Source organism: Trichosurus vulpecula, chromosome 1 (assembly GCF_011100635.1).
Source record: "Trichosurus vulpecula isolate mTriVul1 chromosome 1, mTriVul1.pri, whole genome shotgun sequence".
Lineage (NCBI taxonomy): Eukaryota > Metazoa > Chordata > Mammalia > Diprotodontia > Phalangeridae > Trichosurus > Trichosurus vulpecula.
This window is the reverse complement of record NC_050573.1, coordinates 362003016-362019324: the sequence shown is the minus strand read 5'-3', so window position 1 is coordinate 362019324 and position 16309 is coordinate 362003016. Positions and strand designations below refer to the sequence as shown.

The window sequence follows — 16309 nt, the reverse complement described above, 5'->3', positions numbered from 1 at the left end:
GTGACTCAACCAAGATATATGCATGAGAAATATTACTCTCACAATGATATGGACAGATAAGGGGAAGGAGGCCTTATCACCACTTAGGGTGATGGCAGTAGGTATAGAGACCTAAGAGATTATCAGAATGGAAAGGCAGAACTTGTTAATTAATTGAATAAGAAAACCAAGGAAAAAGAAAGCATCAGAGATAACCCCAAGGCTTTGAAAGAAGGAAAAAGAGTGAATGGTAGTGTCACGTACAACAATATCAAAGTCAGAAGGATGAGCATGTTTAAGTAAAACATAAAAAGCTCTGTTTTGGATACACTGAGTTTGAGGCAATGGAAGGACAGGCAGGTAATGTTTTCTAGGCAGTTGGAGATTAGAGTCTGGAGCTCATGAAAGGTCAAGATGAAAGATGGATATTTGGGAGTCATATGCATAAAGGTGATGGCTGAAGTAGCTAATGCAATTGCCAAAGGAGAGAGTACAAAAAAGACCAAGGACAGATACATCCTTTGTTATTCATTTAAGGTAGTTTTACTGAATAATGATTAAAAAGGGTTCAAAACTTAATGCTTATTTTTTGAGTGTACATTAGTAACTTAGCATTTTTAAGTGTACCTGGCATTACAATTTAATTTTTAGCTACTCAGTACATTATATGTTTTTCTGGTATTAAAAAGAAAATCAGAACAGAATTATTCTTTAAAAAATATTCATAAAGTTACTTGCATTTATTGAATAAACTGCAATAAGACACAAATTACGGTTGTTACATGTTAAAGCTAACTCTAAGCCTTTTTTCTTATACCTACTCAAATGGTGTTTTTAAAATCATCATCTCATGTTTTCATATTACTTTTGTGACAGAATGGGGGGGGGCAGGATTTTCTTTCTGGTTCTGCCCCCACCATAGAGTAAGTCCAGGAAAACATTTAAAATAGAGCTTAGGTATGGCTTCTGTCTAGGGTCTGCGCAAAATGTGGGTAATAAAGTCTTTCCTAGAAAAGGTATTCAATGCACAATAGGAAACAATATAAACATCAGGTATAAAATAGCAGTTTATTTCTTCCACAACAAATAATGGTGGACACAAAATAACTCAAAGGCATACATCCGGGCTGTCCAAAATGCAGCTGCAGCCAATTTATGCGGCCCACCTACAAGCATAGAAATTTACATAAATGTTTCAGTAAAGGCAACTGAGCTATTGCAGAGCTCTCACTAAAATGGCAAATCAAAATATATTGTCTATTGTTTCAATAAAAACCTAAGGTTGGACAGCCCTGGCATACATGAAGAATACAGCAACATAAACATCTCAAATGACCACTTATGGTGATTATATTCCCTAAGGGGGTAAAAGTTACTCTGTGGGCATGCTAAATAGATATTTAGGACCTTTTGCACTCACCTCAGACCTGCTCTGTGTGTACATCTCACAAGGTCCAGGTCTCTTGGCCAGCCAGGGCATAACTTGGACTGTATTTAGTTGATCAGCTACAGAATGATTGATCTAAGGGTTATACTTTTCTTTGGGAAGCCTGAGTTAATCACCATAAGATAGGTAGCTGAGTTGAAAGGGTTCCAGAGTTTTCAATTCCCAGATTATCTTTAAGGCAGGAAAAGACCTGTGTGCTAAGGTTAGAAACCCAAAGACAGAAGAAGGCTCACTTAGGTAAATACATATTCTTGCTGCCCTTGTAGTCACCACTGTTGCTAGAAAGAAGGGGAGAGAAATCTCCTTCCTTTCCTTGACTGAAGTCCAAAGCTGAAAAAGCATCGTAGCCAAAAAAGACTCAGTTCCTAGCACATCCCACAAAATAGATGGTTCTTCCTGCTTCAGTGTCCAATAATCTTCAACACAACTTTCATGCTACAGAATCACTAAAGTGGATTAGCTACGTCAGATCTGCAAGGGAGCACGTCCATCAGCAAGGGGCTAAAGCACATCCCAAAGAAAAGTGGCAGGAAATTGATAAGTTCTTTGCTACTACAAAAAGTTCTATATTTTGATGTGCAGGAATTTAAAATTTTTTTAATTTTTGATTGTCTTTGGGGAGGGGTCTATGTCAAGCAGTGGTTGGTTGGTTGTTGTCCTTCATCCTTGAAGAGGACCAAAATGACATCATTATGCTAGAGTCAAGTTTCAGTGTGTCTGAGTATGACTGATCAGACCAATACAAGCTCAAAATGCTCTACCACAGGTTGGGCACAAATAGTCCCTGTGAACATTTGGGGTGGATACTGTAAATTTGCTCATCCTGCATTTCCTTTGAGCTGTTTCAATTCTGCTTTTCTCATAGAGCACAACACCTTCTCTGATGTGGGCATGCCATGCTAGGTAGTCCTGTGCTAGTGTCTTCCATGTCACACAATCAATTCCAAAGTTCTTGAGAGAGAGACCTTGAGAATGTCCTTGTATCGTTTCTTCTGACCATCATGTGAACGCTTGCCCTGTGTGAGTTCTCCATAAAACAGTCATTTTGGCAAGCGTAAGTTTTGCATTGGAACAATATGGCCAGCTCATCAGAGTCCCACTCTCTGAAGCAGAGTTTGAATGCTTGGCAGTTTAGTTCCAGTAAGCAGTGGTATTTCTGGGTCAAAGGACATAGACAGTTTAGTCACTCTTTAAAAAAATCATGTTTGCTTTTTAAAATGCATACTGCATTAAGTCATGGTTGATTTTTTTCCCCATGAGTTGGAGGATTTTAATAGAAAATATGTCTTTCACTTCTAAGAAACACTAGAGGTTGCAGCTATAAGCAATAGCAGGCTGTTACCCAGGTGTCCTAGTCTGCTTCTGTTAATGGTAGAGAAATGGTCTAAGAACTTTTCAGCCTGGGGGAAAAATTACTTAGACTGGGATAGATGTTGACAATCACTTAGCAGAGTGAATGTAAGGGTGCTAGGCTTCCACCACGTGTGACTTTCCCCAAGCTTTTCTCATACTTCATCCCAGAAAAAGAAGGGAGTTGGGGTGGGAGAAGCAGCATTCTGTGGAAGCCACGCGTTAGTGTGAAATGTTTTATTTCACAGTGGTTAAAATTAATGTTCCGTGTTATCCTCAGGAAAGAGTAACTATTATCAAGACCATGGGCTGGCTGCTGTCAGGATGGGAAAAGTGCATACATCACACACTGATACACCTTATAGGTGGTAGTCCATCCAAGATATCAGTCTTGGCTCCACTTTTTAATTTGTTTGACTCTACTGTGTGCTCAGACAACATTAAGTGTTCAGTTAACAAGTATGATTAAATAAAAAAATCAGACATCACTGGGGTTTTAAAAAATATTCCTCTCCAATATGAGCTATTGGTTAGCATATGTAGGGGAAAAAAAGGCGTATTTATACGTTTTGTTTCGAAAAAAATAGGTTTTGCTAAAAAACAAACCCCTACAAATTCCTCCAGGTTTCCTCCCTTACTAGGAAAGGTAATGACAATGGCTTGCAATGAAGCAGCATTTATTAAGCGCCAATTACAGTGTGTGCCAGGCTCTACGCTAAAGGCCAAAGCAATAATGCTGGAGGGGAGCGCGCCCCAGCCTCCTCGCCCTCTGCCTTTCCCTCCAGCCCCGGCTTGTTCAGTCCACAGCCCCAGGCTTATCCGGCCTTCCGGGTTTTGGCTGCGGCCAGAAAGGCTACGCAAGCACGTTCTGAATCCAGCCCGGGTTTTTCCCGGCGAGGCGGAAGCGGCCTCGCACTCCTGAGACCCGAGGGAGGGGGCGAGTGGGAAGAGGAGGAAGAGGGGAGGGGGTCGAGGTCAGGGGGAGTGATGGCAGCGCAACTCCCAATTGTGGCCTCTACGGCCGCCACCCCTACGATGGCGAGAAACAGCAAGAAAAGGCCAGCCAGCCCTGCGAACAACGGCAGCAGCGGCGGTTACAGCAGTAGCAAGAAGAAGAAAGTGGGGGCCGCCGGCTTCCCCCAGGTACCGGCTCCGCGGAGCTCCGCGCATGCGTGGGGGGTGAAGGCGAGAAGGGGGCGGGGAGTCGTTCTTGGAGCGGCGTTCTACGCACATGCGCGCGAAGTGGGACAGAGTGTTAAAGGGGGATGGGTCGCTGCTTGCTAGAGGAGTTGTTTCTTTCCCCACCCCCCCCCATCCCCTCCCCCAAGAAACAAAACCAGAGCCCGAGCCGACCTGGGTCGTCAGTGGTTTTTTTCCTTTGACCTTGGGCGTCCTCTAGGGCAGGAGATGCGGCTGGGCACTGGGGGGAGGGAAGGCATTTCTCTTGGTCCCCAATTAGCAGAGTTGATTTTGGGGATCCTGCAGGGACCCCGGCCCAATCACTTAACCCCTCGGAGCTTCAAGGGGAGCCTAGATTTAGAGCTGGGAGGTACCCTGGAGGTTTACAGATAAGGAAAAGTTAAGGGCGAGTTAAGTTCCCACAGGTGGTGATGACACAGAACCAGTGGTTGAATCCAGGTCTTCTGACATCAAATGAAGCCGCCTTCTTGTAGATTGCTTCCTTACCTGTAAAATGGAGCTCACCTGGAGGAGAGTAAAGACTTTTTTAATTATGAGGAAGGGGGATTTCAATTAAATAAACATTTATTAAATACCTCCCATGTGCTAAAACTGATATAATACAAAAAGAGACAAAAGATAGTACTTGCCCTTGCTTACAATCAAATAAGAGAGACAATATGCAAGTACATACATACATACCTATACATATATATACATGTATATATTTATATACATATATATTTATATATGCGCAGAGCAAGACATACATAGGATAAATAATAATTAAAAGAGACAGCACTGGAATTAAAAGGAGTTAGGAAGGCTTCCTGTAGAATTAAATAAGCAATTTAAATACTGTTATTTTGCCTTACCTGTTCCTGCTTTTAAACCCATCCAAATGAACCAATAGAAGGCAATATGTGATCTAATAATAAAAAAAAAGTTGATGATAAAAACCTAGATTTGTGAGATAACACGTGGAATGGAAATATGGGTCAGATATGAGTCTCTTGAAAGACAGTTGAGCAGAATTTGGTGGACAGGTTATGAAATAAATAATGAATCAAAGATGTTTCCAAAGTTTCTTGCATGAGTGAAGTAGGCAGTGCCATTCTTTCTGTGAGAAATGTGGTTTTGGGGATCACTGGACTTCCCCTAATTGTGAGAACACGCGGCTTTGGGGATCCTTGGACTTCCTAGGCAGGGCCAAAGTCCTGGAAGGCTGTATAGATCACAGGACTCCCAGAGGAAGACCAAGTGGTAGGCACCCCTTAATCTGTGTGGATCACAGGGCCTCCTAGGGGTCAGACCCTAAAGAGGACCCAAGTGATGGCCCCTTAGGACGGCAGTAAGATCACAAGGCTCCCGAGACAGGGCCAGAAGTCCCAAATGATGTCCCCTTAAGAAGGCTGTACAGACCACAGGGTTCCCCAAGGGAATCCAGAGTGGTAGTCCTCTTAACTCTGCAGTGGGGATCACAGGACACCCCAAGACAAGATCCAGGAGTAAGCCCAGCAAGCCTCCACTGCCTATTGCTTCCTTTCACTTGACCTTAGGAAAATCCATGTGATTTGCCCATTCTCACCCAAAGAACTCAAGACCAGAGTGGACAGAGGAAGGCATTTTATTATGCTCCTTGAGAGAGCAGTTGTAGTGCTCAGGGGAACACTCACACTGATACAGCTGCAGGAGCAGGGATAACCATTCCCTCCACTCCTGCTAGAGTTATGGTTAGTTTACAGTCTTTTTACATAGTTTTTACAGTTTTTTTACATAGTTTTCCTAGGTTATACAGTTTATATAAATAGGATAATAACGATACAGAAGCAAAAGTGAAGTTAATTAGATTTTCCTTGAATTAGTTTAGGATTAAACTATATTCTTTTACTTCCCCTACTTTCCCTCTTTAACATATACAAATTATGCAAATTAGTAGGCCTGGATTCTTGGTCAAGACCAGACCCTAGATAAGCTTGAACTGGATCAAGTGGGTTTGGCCTCTCTAATTCCCTAGACTGCCTTCTCAAAAAGTAGTTCATGTTAGGTGGGATCCAAATCCAGTTCTCCCCAGATCCCAGACCTAATGTGGTTTTTTTTTAAATTAAAATTCATTATTATGAACTTAGTAATCATCAGCAAACATGAATATTTCAGTATAAAAAGAATAGTGAGTTTCAATTTTATGGTTTGGGTTTTTTTTAAGTGTATATTGAATTAAAAATGGTAGTTATGGAATGACCCTCATCCTCTTCTGAATTTGGTTTTGTTTTTCTTTTCTTGTATTTTTAATCTGGTATTTGTGGTGTTCTCTTCTTTGTTTTTGCATCTGACAACACCCTTTCCACTACATAATGCTTCCTTACAAATTGGTTTGTCACTTGTTGAATCATTCATTCATCCAACAAATATTTATTGAGCATTTCTTATGTACAAGCTATTGTTTTGGGTGCTTCAGGGCATATTAGAAATCCATGAGCTATAGTCATTGTCATCTATGAGCCTCCAATCTAGTAGGGGAAGAGATAAGGTATTTATGAGGATGACTACAATATTGGACAGTGTATATTAAATGCCATGTGAATGGTGCAGGCAAATAGAATTTACAGGTGGGAGATAACTTTTCTGGTTGGAGCAATCGGTAAAGACTTTGGAGGATGTTGGATTTGTCAGTTAGAAAGCATTTTTGTGAGTTAACAAGCATTTATTAGGCACCAACTTTAATATACCACAGTGTGCCAGATACTGTGCTAAGGGCTGTGGATGCAAAGAAAGGTAAAAGATAGTTCCTGATCCCAAGGAGCTCACAGGTTAATGGGGGAGATGACATGAAAGCAACTATGTACAAATGAGATGTGCCCATGATCTAGTGGAGATCATCAGTGGAGGAAAGGCACATTAAAGATGATCCAGAAAGTCCTTGTCGAAGAAGGTAGGATTTTATCTGGAACTTGAAAGAAACCAGGGAAGATAGGAGGTGTAGATTTGGAATAAGCCTTGAAAAGTGGGTGTAATTCTAGTGGGCAGAGATGGTGGGAGAAAGGATTTCCAAGTCTCCAGAAGCTGAAAGTGAGTTCACAGCGAGGAGTGGGGAAGTAATGGGAAATAAGTCTGAAAAAGTTGGCAGGTCCGTATAATGAAATCTCACACTTAACTCTGGTAACTTTATCAAAACCAATTTCAGTAACTTCCTCTTATTCTTTTTGCCCTTTCTGTGCTTAAGGTATTGCTGCGAGTTACAGCTGAATTGGGTAGAAAAGACAAAAACATGTATGTTTGTCCAGTCACCCACGTTGGATTGTAACTGAACTGAACTGCCCTGTAGGACCAAGTCTGGTGCTTAATGTGAGTGATGTCTTTCTGTGGTAACTGCTTCTTATATGCTACCTAGTGTGGTAGTATGTCCCTGCCAGAGTGCTAACTAAGCATATATGTTTCATGAGTATTTGTTGAGTGAATGAATAATTCATAGTTTTGAGTTAAAGGTAACATAGATCAAATCCCAACAAATTTGAGTATGTACAGATTCCTTCATTGTGCTGAAGGACTTTTGTAATAAATACTGTTAGAAATCACAGTTTCATGAAGCTTGGAAAGATCAGTGAGTAGCAGAGTGACCTTATACCCAGGCAAAGGTGGAACCTTGTATATACTTCAGTATGTCAGTGAAAGACACATGCTGTAGGGAGGACTGACCAGATGTATGGACATCTATTCCTATCTTTCCCTATCTGAAATGAACAATTTTTTTTTTAAAAAGGGGCTGTGTTGGGATTTGGAGAAGGTGTAATAGAATTTCCTTTCTAGTATCTCTGGGAGAAAGAGAAACTTTACTCTCACATTAAGGAAAAGTTTATCTGTTAACCTTTTTCTCCTGGCTCAAGTAGCTGTCCACCATAGCTTCCTGTTTTGGAATATCTGCAGGTGTCTGGCACATGCTGCCCTGGAAAACAGCTCAGAAGTTCCTTGAAATGACCCTTTCTAACCTAACTTCCCCCATTCCTGCTTTTCTTTCTCTCAGTCTTTAACAATGCCATTCTAATTCTGTTGAATCAGAAAGTCTTCATTATTCTCTTTTGAGTCCAACATGCTACCAGGTACTGTGGGAGATACAGAAGAGTCGCATAATGAGCTCCATGTACTCAAATCATCTAAAAGATAAACTACAGGGAAGTGTGAGAAAAAGAGAAATAAGAAAACGGAAAGTATCCAATTGGGAAATTAAAAGGTTGGAAACTAGTTCAAGGCAGTTGTAGGTGTGGTCTTGTTGTTTTATGTTTGAGGTCAAGTGGAAACAGAGGTCAACAGATTTGAGAAAGTGAAGAGTGTTGAGGGGTAGAAAGGAAAGACAAACCTTATGCCAAGGATGGAAAAGAATAACACATTTACGTGGTGCATATAAGAATTACAAAGCACTTTCTTTACAAGAGCCCTGCAGGGAGTGGAAGTATTGTTATCCCTCATTTTACAGATGATGAAACTGAGACTCTGAGAGGTTAAGTGCCTTGCTCGTGGCCGTATAGGTAGTGTCCCAGTCAAGTCAACTAGCATTTATTAAGTACCTACTTTGTGCTAGGCACTGTGCTATAGGCTGAGGATACAAAGAAAGGAAGAAACAGTCTCTACTCTCAAGGAACTCACAGCTGAATGGAAGAGACAATATGCAAACAAGATATATACAGGATAAATTGAAGATAATCTTGAAGATAAAGGAAGCCCAGGAAAGGTTTCTTGAGGAGGGTGGTATTTTAGTTGAGACTTGAAGGAAGCTAGGAGGAGGAGCTGAGGACTGAGGGAGGAGTCCCAGGCATGGGGGACAGCCAGTGAAGATGCCCAGGGGAGCGGCAAGGAAGACTGTCACTGGGCCATGGAGTCCATTGAGGGGAACAAGGTGTAAGAAGACTGGAAAGGTAGAGAAGGCCCAGATTACCAAGACTTTAAGAGCTAAACAGAGGATTTTATATTTGATCCTGGCAATAATAAAGAGCCACTGGAATTTATTGGCTCAGTGAGTGACATGGTCAGACCTGATAGCTGAGAGGAGGATGTATGGAGTGAAGAGACATCAAACAGAAAGCTCTTGAACATGTCCCAGGCTGAGGTGATGAGGGCCTGAACCAGGCTGGTGGCAGTGTCAGAGGAAATCCATGTGACATGTCCAAGAGTTATTATAAAGATAAAAATGATTGGACTTGGCAAATGATTGGATCTGGGAGGTGGATCTGAAGCGTTGAGGATGACACCTAGGTTGTAAACCTGAGTTTCAGGGAGGATGGCGTTATCCTTGACAGTGATAAGGGAGTTAGGAAGATGGACAATTTAGGAGAGAAAGATAATGAGTTCAGTTTTGGACATGTAGGGTTTAAGATGTCTGTGAGATGTCCAGTTTAAGATGTTCTCTAGACAGCTACAGATGGCAGTCAGAAAAGATGTTTTGGACTGGACCAATATATCTGACAATCCTGGAAATGACCATTGAATCTATGGGAGCTGATGACATCACTAAGCAAAATTAGAGCTTGTTATATGACTTCAGGAGCAGTGTTTTTTACCATACTCTCTAAAAAAAGTCCAGAGGGAGTGATAGACAGTAAAATTCATTATTTGGGAATGGTGGTATAAATAGACAACATAGATTTAAAATGAAGAGAAGTAAAGAAGATAGGTGATTCTTTTTCTTTGAAGTTGATGCTATTTTCCATGTAAAACCCATTTCTAATCTTTGTGGCTGCCATCTACTGACCTTTAATACAGTGCTTCCCAAGCTCTGGGCTGTGGACCCCTCAAGAGAACAGTTATTTGAAGTGGTCTCTGCTCACCAAGTATTGCTCTTTAGCATTGGCAAAATATACAGCATGAATAATAGATTTTGTCATTTATTTATACCAAGTAGGAAACTTTTTCTGGCCTTTCAGAATGAAATATGACCTTTACTGCTGCTCCTTCTGTAATAGGTCATCTGAGTTGTTTATTGTTGGATTTCTTAAGGTGTCAAATTTGTTTACTCACCAATCACAGACCACTTAAAAGTGTTCCTGAATCCATTGTAGCTTTTTGTTATAAGGTATGTCTCTCTAGCCTTTCCCTGACCAAAGTTGTGTAGGAGTACTCTACTATTGAGGCACAGCTGACTCAGAGCCCTGCCACTAGTCAGTGGCTTATGGATCTAAGGGGGTCAAATAGAGGGGAGTTGCCTGTTGCTGAGGCATGTAGTCCAGGCCCTGGCAAGGGCCCTAGTCACAGCATTGGTCAGTACTCATGGATCCAATAGGAAGGAATGAGCCCCTTGTCTCTGAGGCACAGGATTAAGACCCACAGCCCTTGAATTAGAATCCTAAATCACAGAACCACGCTCATCGGTATATCAGTATGGCTGCAGATGATCCTAGTTCCAACTTTGGTCAGCAACTCATGGATCTAGAGGGAGAGGGGAGACCTTCCTGTTGAAATACCAGTTCCCTTAGCTCACAGGTCATGCTTATCAGGCTGTTTGTGTGGCTGCCTATCAGGATATCTGTATGTCTGACTGACTGTTGTCCCAGGTTTGGACAATGACTTGTGAGCTAAGAGAGGGGTATAGGTGAGGGATTCCATCTGTTGATGAAGCATGAGGTTCAGTGACCTGGGCCTTATGGCTGCCAGGACACCTGATCTCCACTTTGGTCAGCAGCTCATGAACTAAAGGAAGATACCTGTGGCTTAGGCTTGGCTCGTTACCTATCTGCCTGGTTCAGTTGGATTCTTTCAAGAAGGGACAACTTTAGGAATCATTACAGGAAGCTTTATCATCAGTGTTGATGCCAGCACTCTTAGTCAGCGGGTAGGCTGCAGTGGGCCAGAGGCAAATGGCTCAATGGTATCTAAACAGGGAAGGTGAGTGGGGCAGAGCTTCCGGACAGTCTTGTACCAGGAACTGGTACATTCCTGTGGCATGGGGGAGCAGATATCCAGGCATTGGCCAGGAGTGGTCCAGAGTTTGTCAGTGATTACTTCACTGACTGGGGATCTGAGTGGAGTTTTTATAGGGATTTTCTGTGGCATTCCCCTGACCATCTGAACAGAAGTAAGGCATTCAGTCCTCATTTCTGACCGAGGAGAGGGCATTTCCTCCCAAGCATCCGAGCGGTGATAGGTCTTATCTCTAAATGCAGGGTAGATGAAGGACCACACAGTGTTACAACTTTATGCCAAATAACAGGGCAAGGGATGGTATATTAGAATACACAGTCAAGGGGGGCCCAGGCATGGGGTATTTCAGCAAGGTGGCTAGTAAAGTTCCACAGCAAAACTGTCACAAGTCTGAGTAACAAGATGGACCCAAGTGACAAAAAGGAGTTTAAGAAACATCAAAGGATCATGTAGCTACTTACATATTCCTGCTACAAGCTGTTTGTTTTTTTTTCAATTATTGGATACTAATACTATCATTTGGAATCCAATAAAAATTTTTTTCTTACAAAAAGGGCCCTCAAAAAATAGGAAGCACTAACTGCTGTAGGATGCTTTTTAACCTTTTACAAGGACTTCATCACTTGATTGATTGTCTTCCTGTCTTTCCTGTTTCCTGTTATCATCCCTGGTTGACTTCAGTATTCATGTTTTATCATCATCCTATGGTCCTCTGTGAGCTCCTCACCCATCCTGTCAAGCCCAGCTCAAATGCCACTGTCCTCACTTCCCCCTGTTAATAATTATTCTCCCCACCCCGTATTTGTATCTATTAGTATTCAGAAGTTATTAGGATCTAGAAAGGTCGAACAATAGGAGATTGTGGTCAGAGAAGAGATTTCTAAGTTTAACATCTTGTAGGTTGAGGAGTTTCTATAGATGATGAAGTCTAGGATGTGACGACTTGGGGGGAAGGTCATATAAGTAAAGAGAAGATGGATGTAAAAGGAGTTGAGAACCCTTGGTATTAGGGTGGTGATAAAAATGAATATTGAAGCAAAGGTGGGAAGAATTCTTAGGAGACTGTTGGTGAGGTGGTAATGAGAGCCTGGGCCAGGGTATTGGGTGTGGACTAGCAATACTAATAACTCACATTTAAGTAGGGCTTTGGAGACTTTAATGTGTTTTTTTTTTCCCACAGTAACCTTGTGAATGAAGTAGCTTATTACTAACTCCATTTTACAGATGAGTCTAAGGATCAAGGAGGCTAAATGACTTGTCTATCAATAAGCATTTATTAAGTCATTATTACGTGCCAGATACTGCCCTAATAGCTAGGGATACAAAGACAAAGGGAGGTCCTTGCCCTTGAGGAGCTTATGTTCTAATGGAGGAGATAGCATATGCACACATAGATACATACACACACATATATGTACATACACAAAGTTAATTTAGGCCAGTTTGGGGGAGGAGGGCACTAGTTGCTTCAAGGAGCAGGAAAGGCTTTGAGACATGAGCAGTGACACTTGGGCAGAGCACTGAAGGACAACAGGGATTCCAAGAAGCTGAGATGGGAGGATCTGGGTGTGTCCCATGAGGCAGGAGGTGGGGTGGTGTGTGTGTGTGTGGGGGGGGGGGGGCTCGAGTGTGTGCAGGCCCGTGTAGCTGGAGTGCAGAGTTTGAGGTGGGGAGTGAAGGATAAGACTAGAAACATAGGAAGGAAACAAGTGAAGAGATCTAAATGTCAAATAGAGGAGTTTATACTTGATTCTTTAGGCAATAGGGAGCCCCTGGGGTTGTTGGGGGAGGGAGGCTGATGGGATGATCACTTCCCTATCTACTTAATCAAGTTCTATAGTTGTTTGGTCACCTCTGGGTTTGATCTCCTTAGTAGATAGCAAGTTCTTTGAGGGAAGGGACCGTATTGTTTTTAGTTTTTGTACACCTGGTGTCTCATCACATTGCTTGGTACATTGTAGACCCTTAATAATGTGTGCTGTTTGGTGAATCTGTTCAGGAGTGGCAATGGGATGCTCGAGGCTTCTATGGAACAGGACGGATTGGGGAGAGTCAGGTTTCCATTAAAACAAGAGACAAAAAAAAAAGAGACATCAGGAAATGTTGACAAATATGTTTAGTAATAAATGTCTTTAGTGGAATTTGGATTCAACAGGAAGTGGGGGGACAGGGAGAAAGTTTAAGGTAAGAGTAAATTAGAAAAATATAAGGGATTTGTATGGGGGATTGTGTTTATACTGAAGTTAAAGGATGGTAGTGAGTTGAAAAATAGAATAGGGTCAGCAGTAATTGGCGAGGTGCAATGGAAAGGGCATCAGATTTGGAGTCAGAGGACCTGGGGTCATCTACTATGGCTGCTTCCTACTTGCATGACCTTGGGCAAGCCACCTGACCTTTGACCTCTTTGCCCCTCAGCTTCTTCATGTGTCAGATTGAGGGGAGAAGTTGGACTGGATGACATTTAAGGTCCCTTTTAACTCTAAATCTGTTATCCTATGATATGATGCTATTTACTGCCTTTGTGAAATTTTGACTTGTCACTTGAGTTACTGTACTTCACTGGGCCTTGGTTTCTTGATGTGCAAGATGAGAGGGTTCCATTAGATTATGTCTCAGGTGCCTTCCATCTGTAAATCCTGAGTTCTTATGTTAGAGGCAAGGATATGGTTGTGGAGATGGAAAAGTGCTAATCAGTAGGATCTTGTTTCAGAGAGAGCCAGAATAAACATCCAGGTACAGTTAGGAGCCTGTGAACATGTGTGTTTAGGGAGGGATCATAGCTAAAAAGGACTTTGCCCTGACTTTCTTATTTTTCAGTTGAGGAAATTGCAGCCCAGAGAGATTAAGTGATTTACCTGATTACACAGGGAATAAGTGGCAGAGTCAGGATTTGAACCCAGGTCTTCAGGCTCCAAATCCTGTTATCTTTCATTGTACTACACATTAAGGAAATGTTACCTGGAAGTCTCACTTACAAATTCCTCTGGGCCTTATAGCCCATCCAAGGTCCAAGATCATAGAATCTTATAGTTGGAAGGTTAGCTAGATAGCATCTAGTTTAATCCATACCTGAATCCCATGCAGAAATGTACTTGTAATATCCATGACTAATGATCATCCAGTCTCTTTGTGAACAACATTTTCAGTGATAGGGAATTCCCTTTCTCATATTTATATTTATGAAGCAGCTTCTATTTTTGGTCACTCTAAGGATTAGGAATTTTAAGATGATCAGTTATGTTTAGAATTCCTTACTTGAGAAGGCAGGAAAACATATAAGACATTTTAGAAAGAATTTCACTACAATTTTTAAAATAACAAAGATCAGACACCTGGTGTTAACCCTCAGCTATCTGGGAAATTCATTCCTTAAGAATTCTAGACCACTAAAGTTTTACTATAATGTGTATCATAGAATCCTAGATTCTCAGAGTTGGAAGAGATGTCAGAGATCATCTTGTGCGACCAGTACCTGAAGAAGAATCTTCTCTGTAGTATCCCCTACAAATATTCATTCAGCCTTTGTTCTTTTGCATTCTGTGAGAAGTAACTCTTAACCTCTTGTGGCAATCTGTCCCAATTTTGAACTGCTCTAATAATAGTCTTTTCTTATATCTCCATTTCTAGTAATAAAGTTTAGAAATTACATTTATTATGTGTAATGTATAAAAAGTTAGAGAGATCTAATTTCTGGGTAATTAATCATTTTAAAAATTATGACTAGTGAATGATTAGTAAAATGATGGTCATTTGGCCATCTGTCCGAAACCAAAGACCCATCATGGCGGCCTATTGATGCTTATATGCCCTTGGAAGAGTGGGTATTCCTGACAGATGGCAATCAACTGTAATTGGTTAACAATTAAAGAGAAGAATGAATTTTATAATGAGAGCCAGACCTATTCTAATGAGGGGGTGGGGATGTGACTTTGATTATGTCTTTCATAGTTATTACTACCCAGACCACCCAGAACCTGGGGCAGTCTAGACAAAGGATCTATACTCCCCACCTCCAGCCCACCCTTTCACCCCCTCCAAGCCAGAGTAGAACACAATGGGCTTCTCCAGTTGAGTGGGGTCTGAACCAGATTGAGGAGAATATTAAATCCAATCTCATTATCAGCCCTATTCTTCAGAGGCTGATTTGACCTAGTAGCAAATGAGAAAATAGCAAGGGAAAAAACCTTAGTCCTAATTCAATAATGGGTTATTGATAGTTTTTCCTTAATTTTTTCTCTCTTAAGAAATCATAAAGAATGTGCTTGCCATATAAGTTTCTCCAAAATGGAGCATGACTTGGAGGAAAGCTGGCTGCTAAATGAGCCTGCGCTTCACAAAGTGTTCCCATATATTGTTTATATGAAAGACTGCTATCAAAGTGTTTTGAGTCAAACAGTTCTAGAATTGTGCATTAAAATGTTTTAATCCTAGGTTCACTGGTTAGTGTCATCTAGTAGAGGGCAGAGCTCTGAATTGATGGACTGTTGTTAGAAACTTTTGATGTAAAGGTTAGGGAAGGTTGAAACATGGGCCAGGGCCCACGGTCCAAGGCCCAAGGCCCAGGAAAGGAATTGCGCAGAGAGTCCCTGGTAATTCAGGGACAGCATAAAGAAACTGCCCAAGCATGATAGGGAACAGAAGAGGATGAAGTACTGGGGATAGATCTTTGCCTGTTTCACAGTTTTGCCTAAGGATATGCTATGCTGAATATGAGCAAAATGAGCAAAATGGCTAAAAGCAGGTTATCCATTTTGTTTCCTGGAGAACCTAAAAGTTGTTGAGACAAGCCCTTAGATGTTTGCTAAAGGTTTAAAATAAAACAAGCTCTGAGTTTCAGTTGACATCACGTAAACTACTACTGGTCCTCAGTCATCTGGACTCAGGAACCACATCTGCTACCCAAAGGCCCTCATGACACTAGTCCAATACTGACATTAGAAGTGACTCCAGTCTTCAGGTTGCACAAGGCAGAGGCACATGAGGCTTGAGGGCTTTGTGCCAAGTCTCTGAGATGTAAACATCTAAATGGTTTATTCAGAGTGTTTTAGAATTTGGAAGCCCTGGAAGAATGTTGATTAGAAATGGGCAGCAGCTTCTTGAGCAGATGGGAAGAGCAGCTCTGCAAGGTCTTAGTGAGGGGAGGGGCAAAGAGCGGCCTCTACAGAAAATGAGCCCCCAGTACCCCTGCCTCATTTAGAACTCTCCAAAATATCCTGCCTTTGTATTTGTTTACTTCTAGAAGTCAGGAAGGCCCTGGCATCTTCTGTAAAAAGATTCCTCTCTGCAGACATGGTTGTCTAACAGTCAGAATGTTTCGAAGTGACTAACACTTCATAGCTTAGGCAAAGCAACAATGACTGTCTATGAATAAATGTGGATTATTTTTGAATATGTGTGACTCCTAAAGGGGAAGGCAGTATGGTAAGAAAGACGTTCAGTTTTTCC

At 41.6% G+C, this 16309-nt stretch overlaps 1 protein-coding gene across 1 annotated transcript in view; it reads left to right on the top strand.

Annotated features, from left to right (window-relative positions):
* Nucleotides 1–3663: 3663 nt before the first annotated feature.
* The window catches only part of INO80C (INO80 complex subunit C), a 50183-nt gene continuing 37537 nt past the window's right edge, over nt 3664–16309 (top strand). The window contains exon 1 of the mRNA XM_036740265.1: nt 3664–3919. Coding sequence (XP_036596160.1) covers nt 3764–3919 — 156 coding nt within the window. The 5' untranslated portion in view covers nt 3664–3763. The remainder of the gene's footprint in view (nt 3920–16309) is intronic.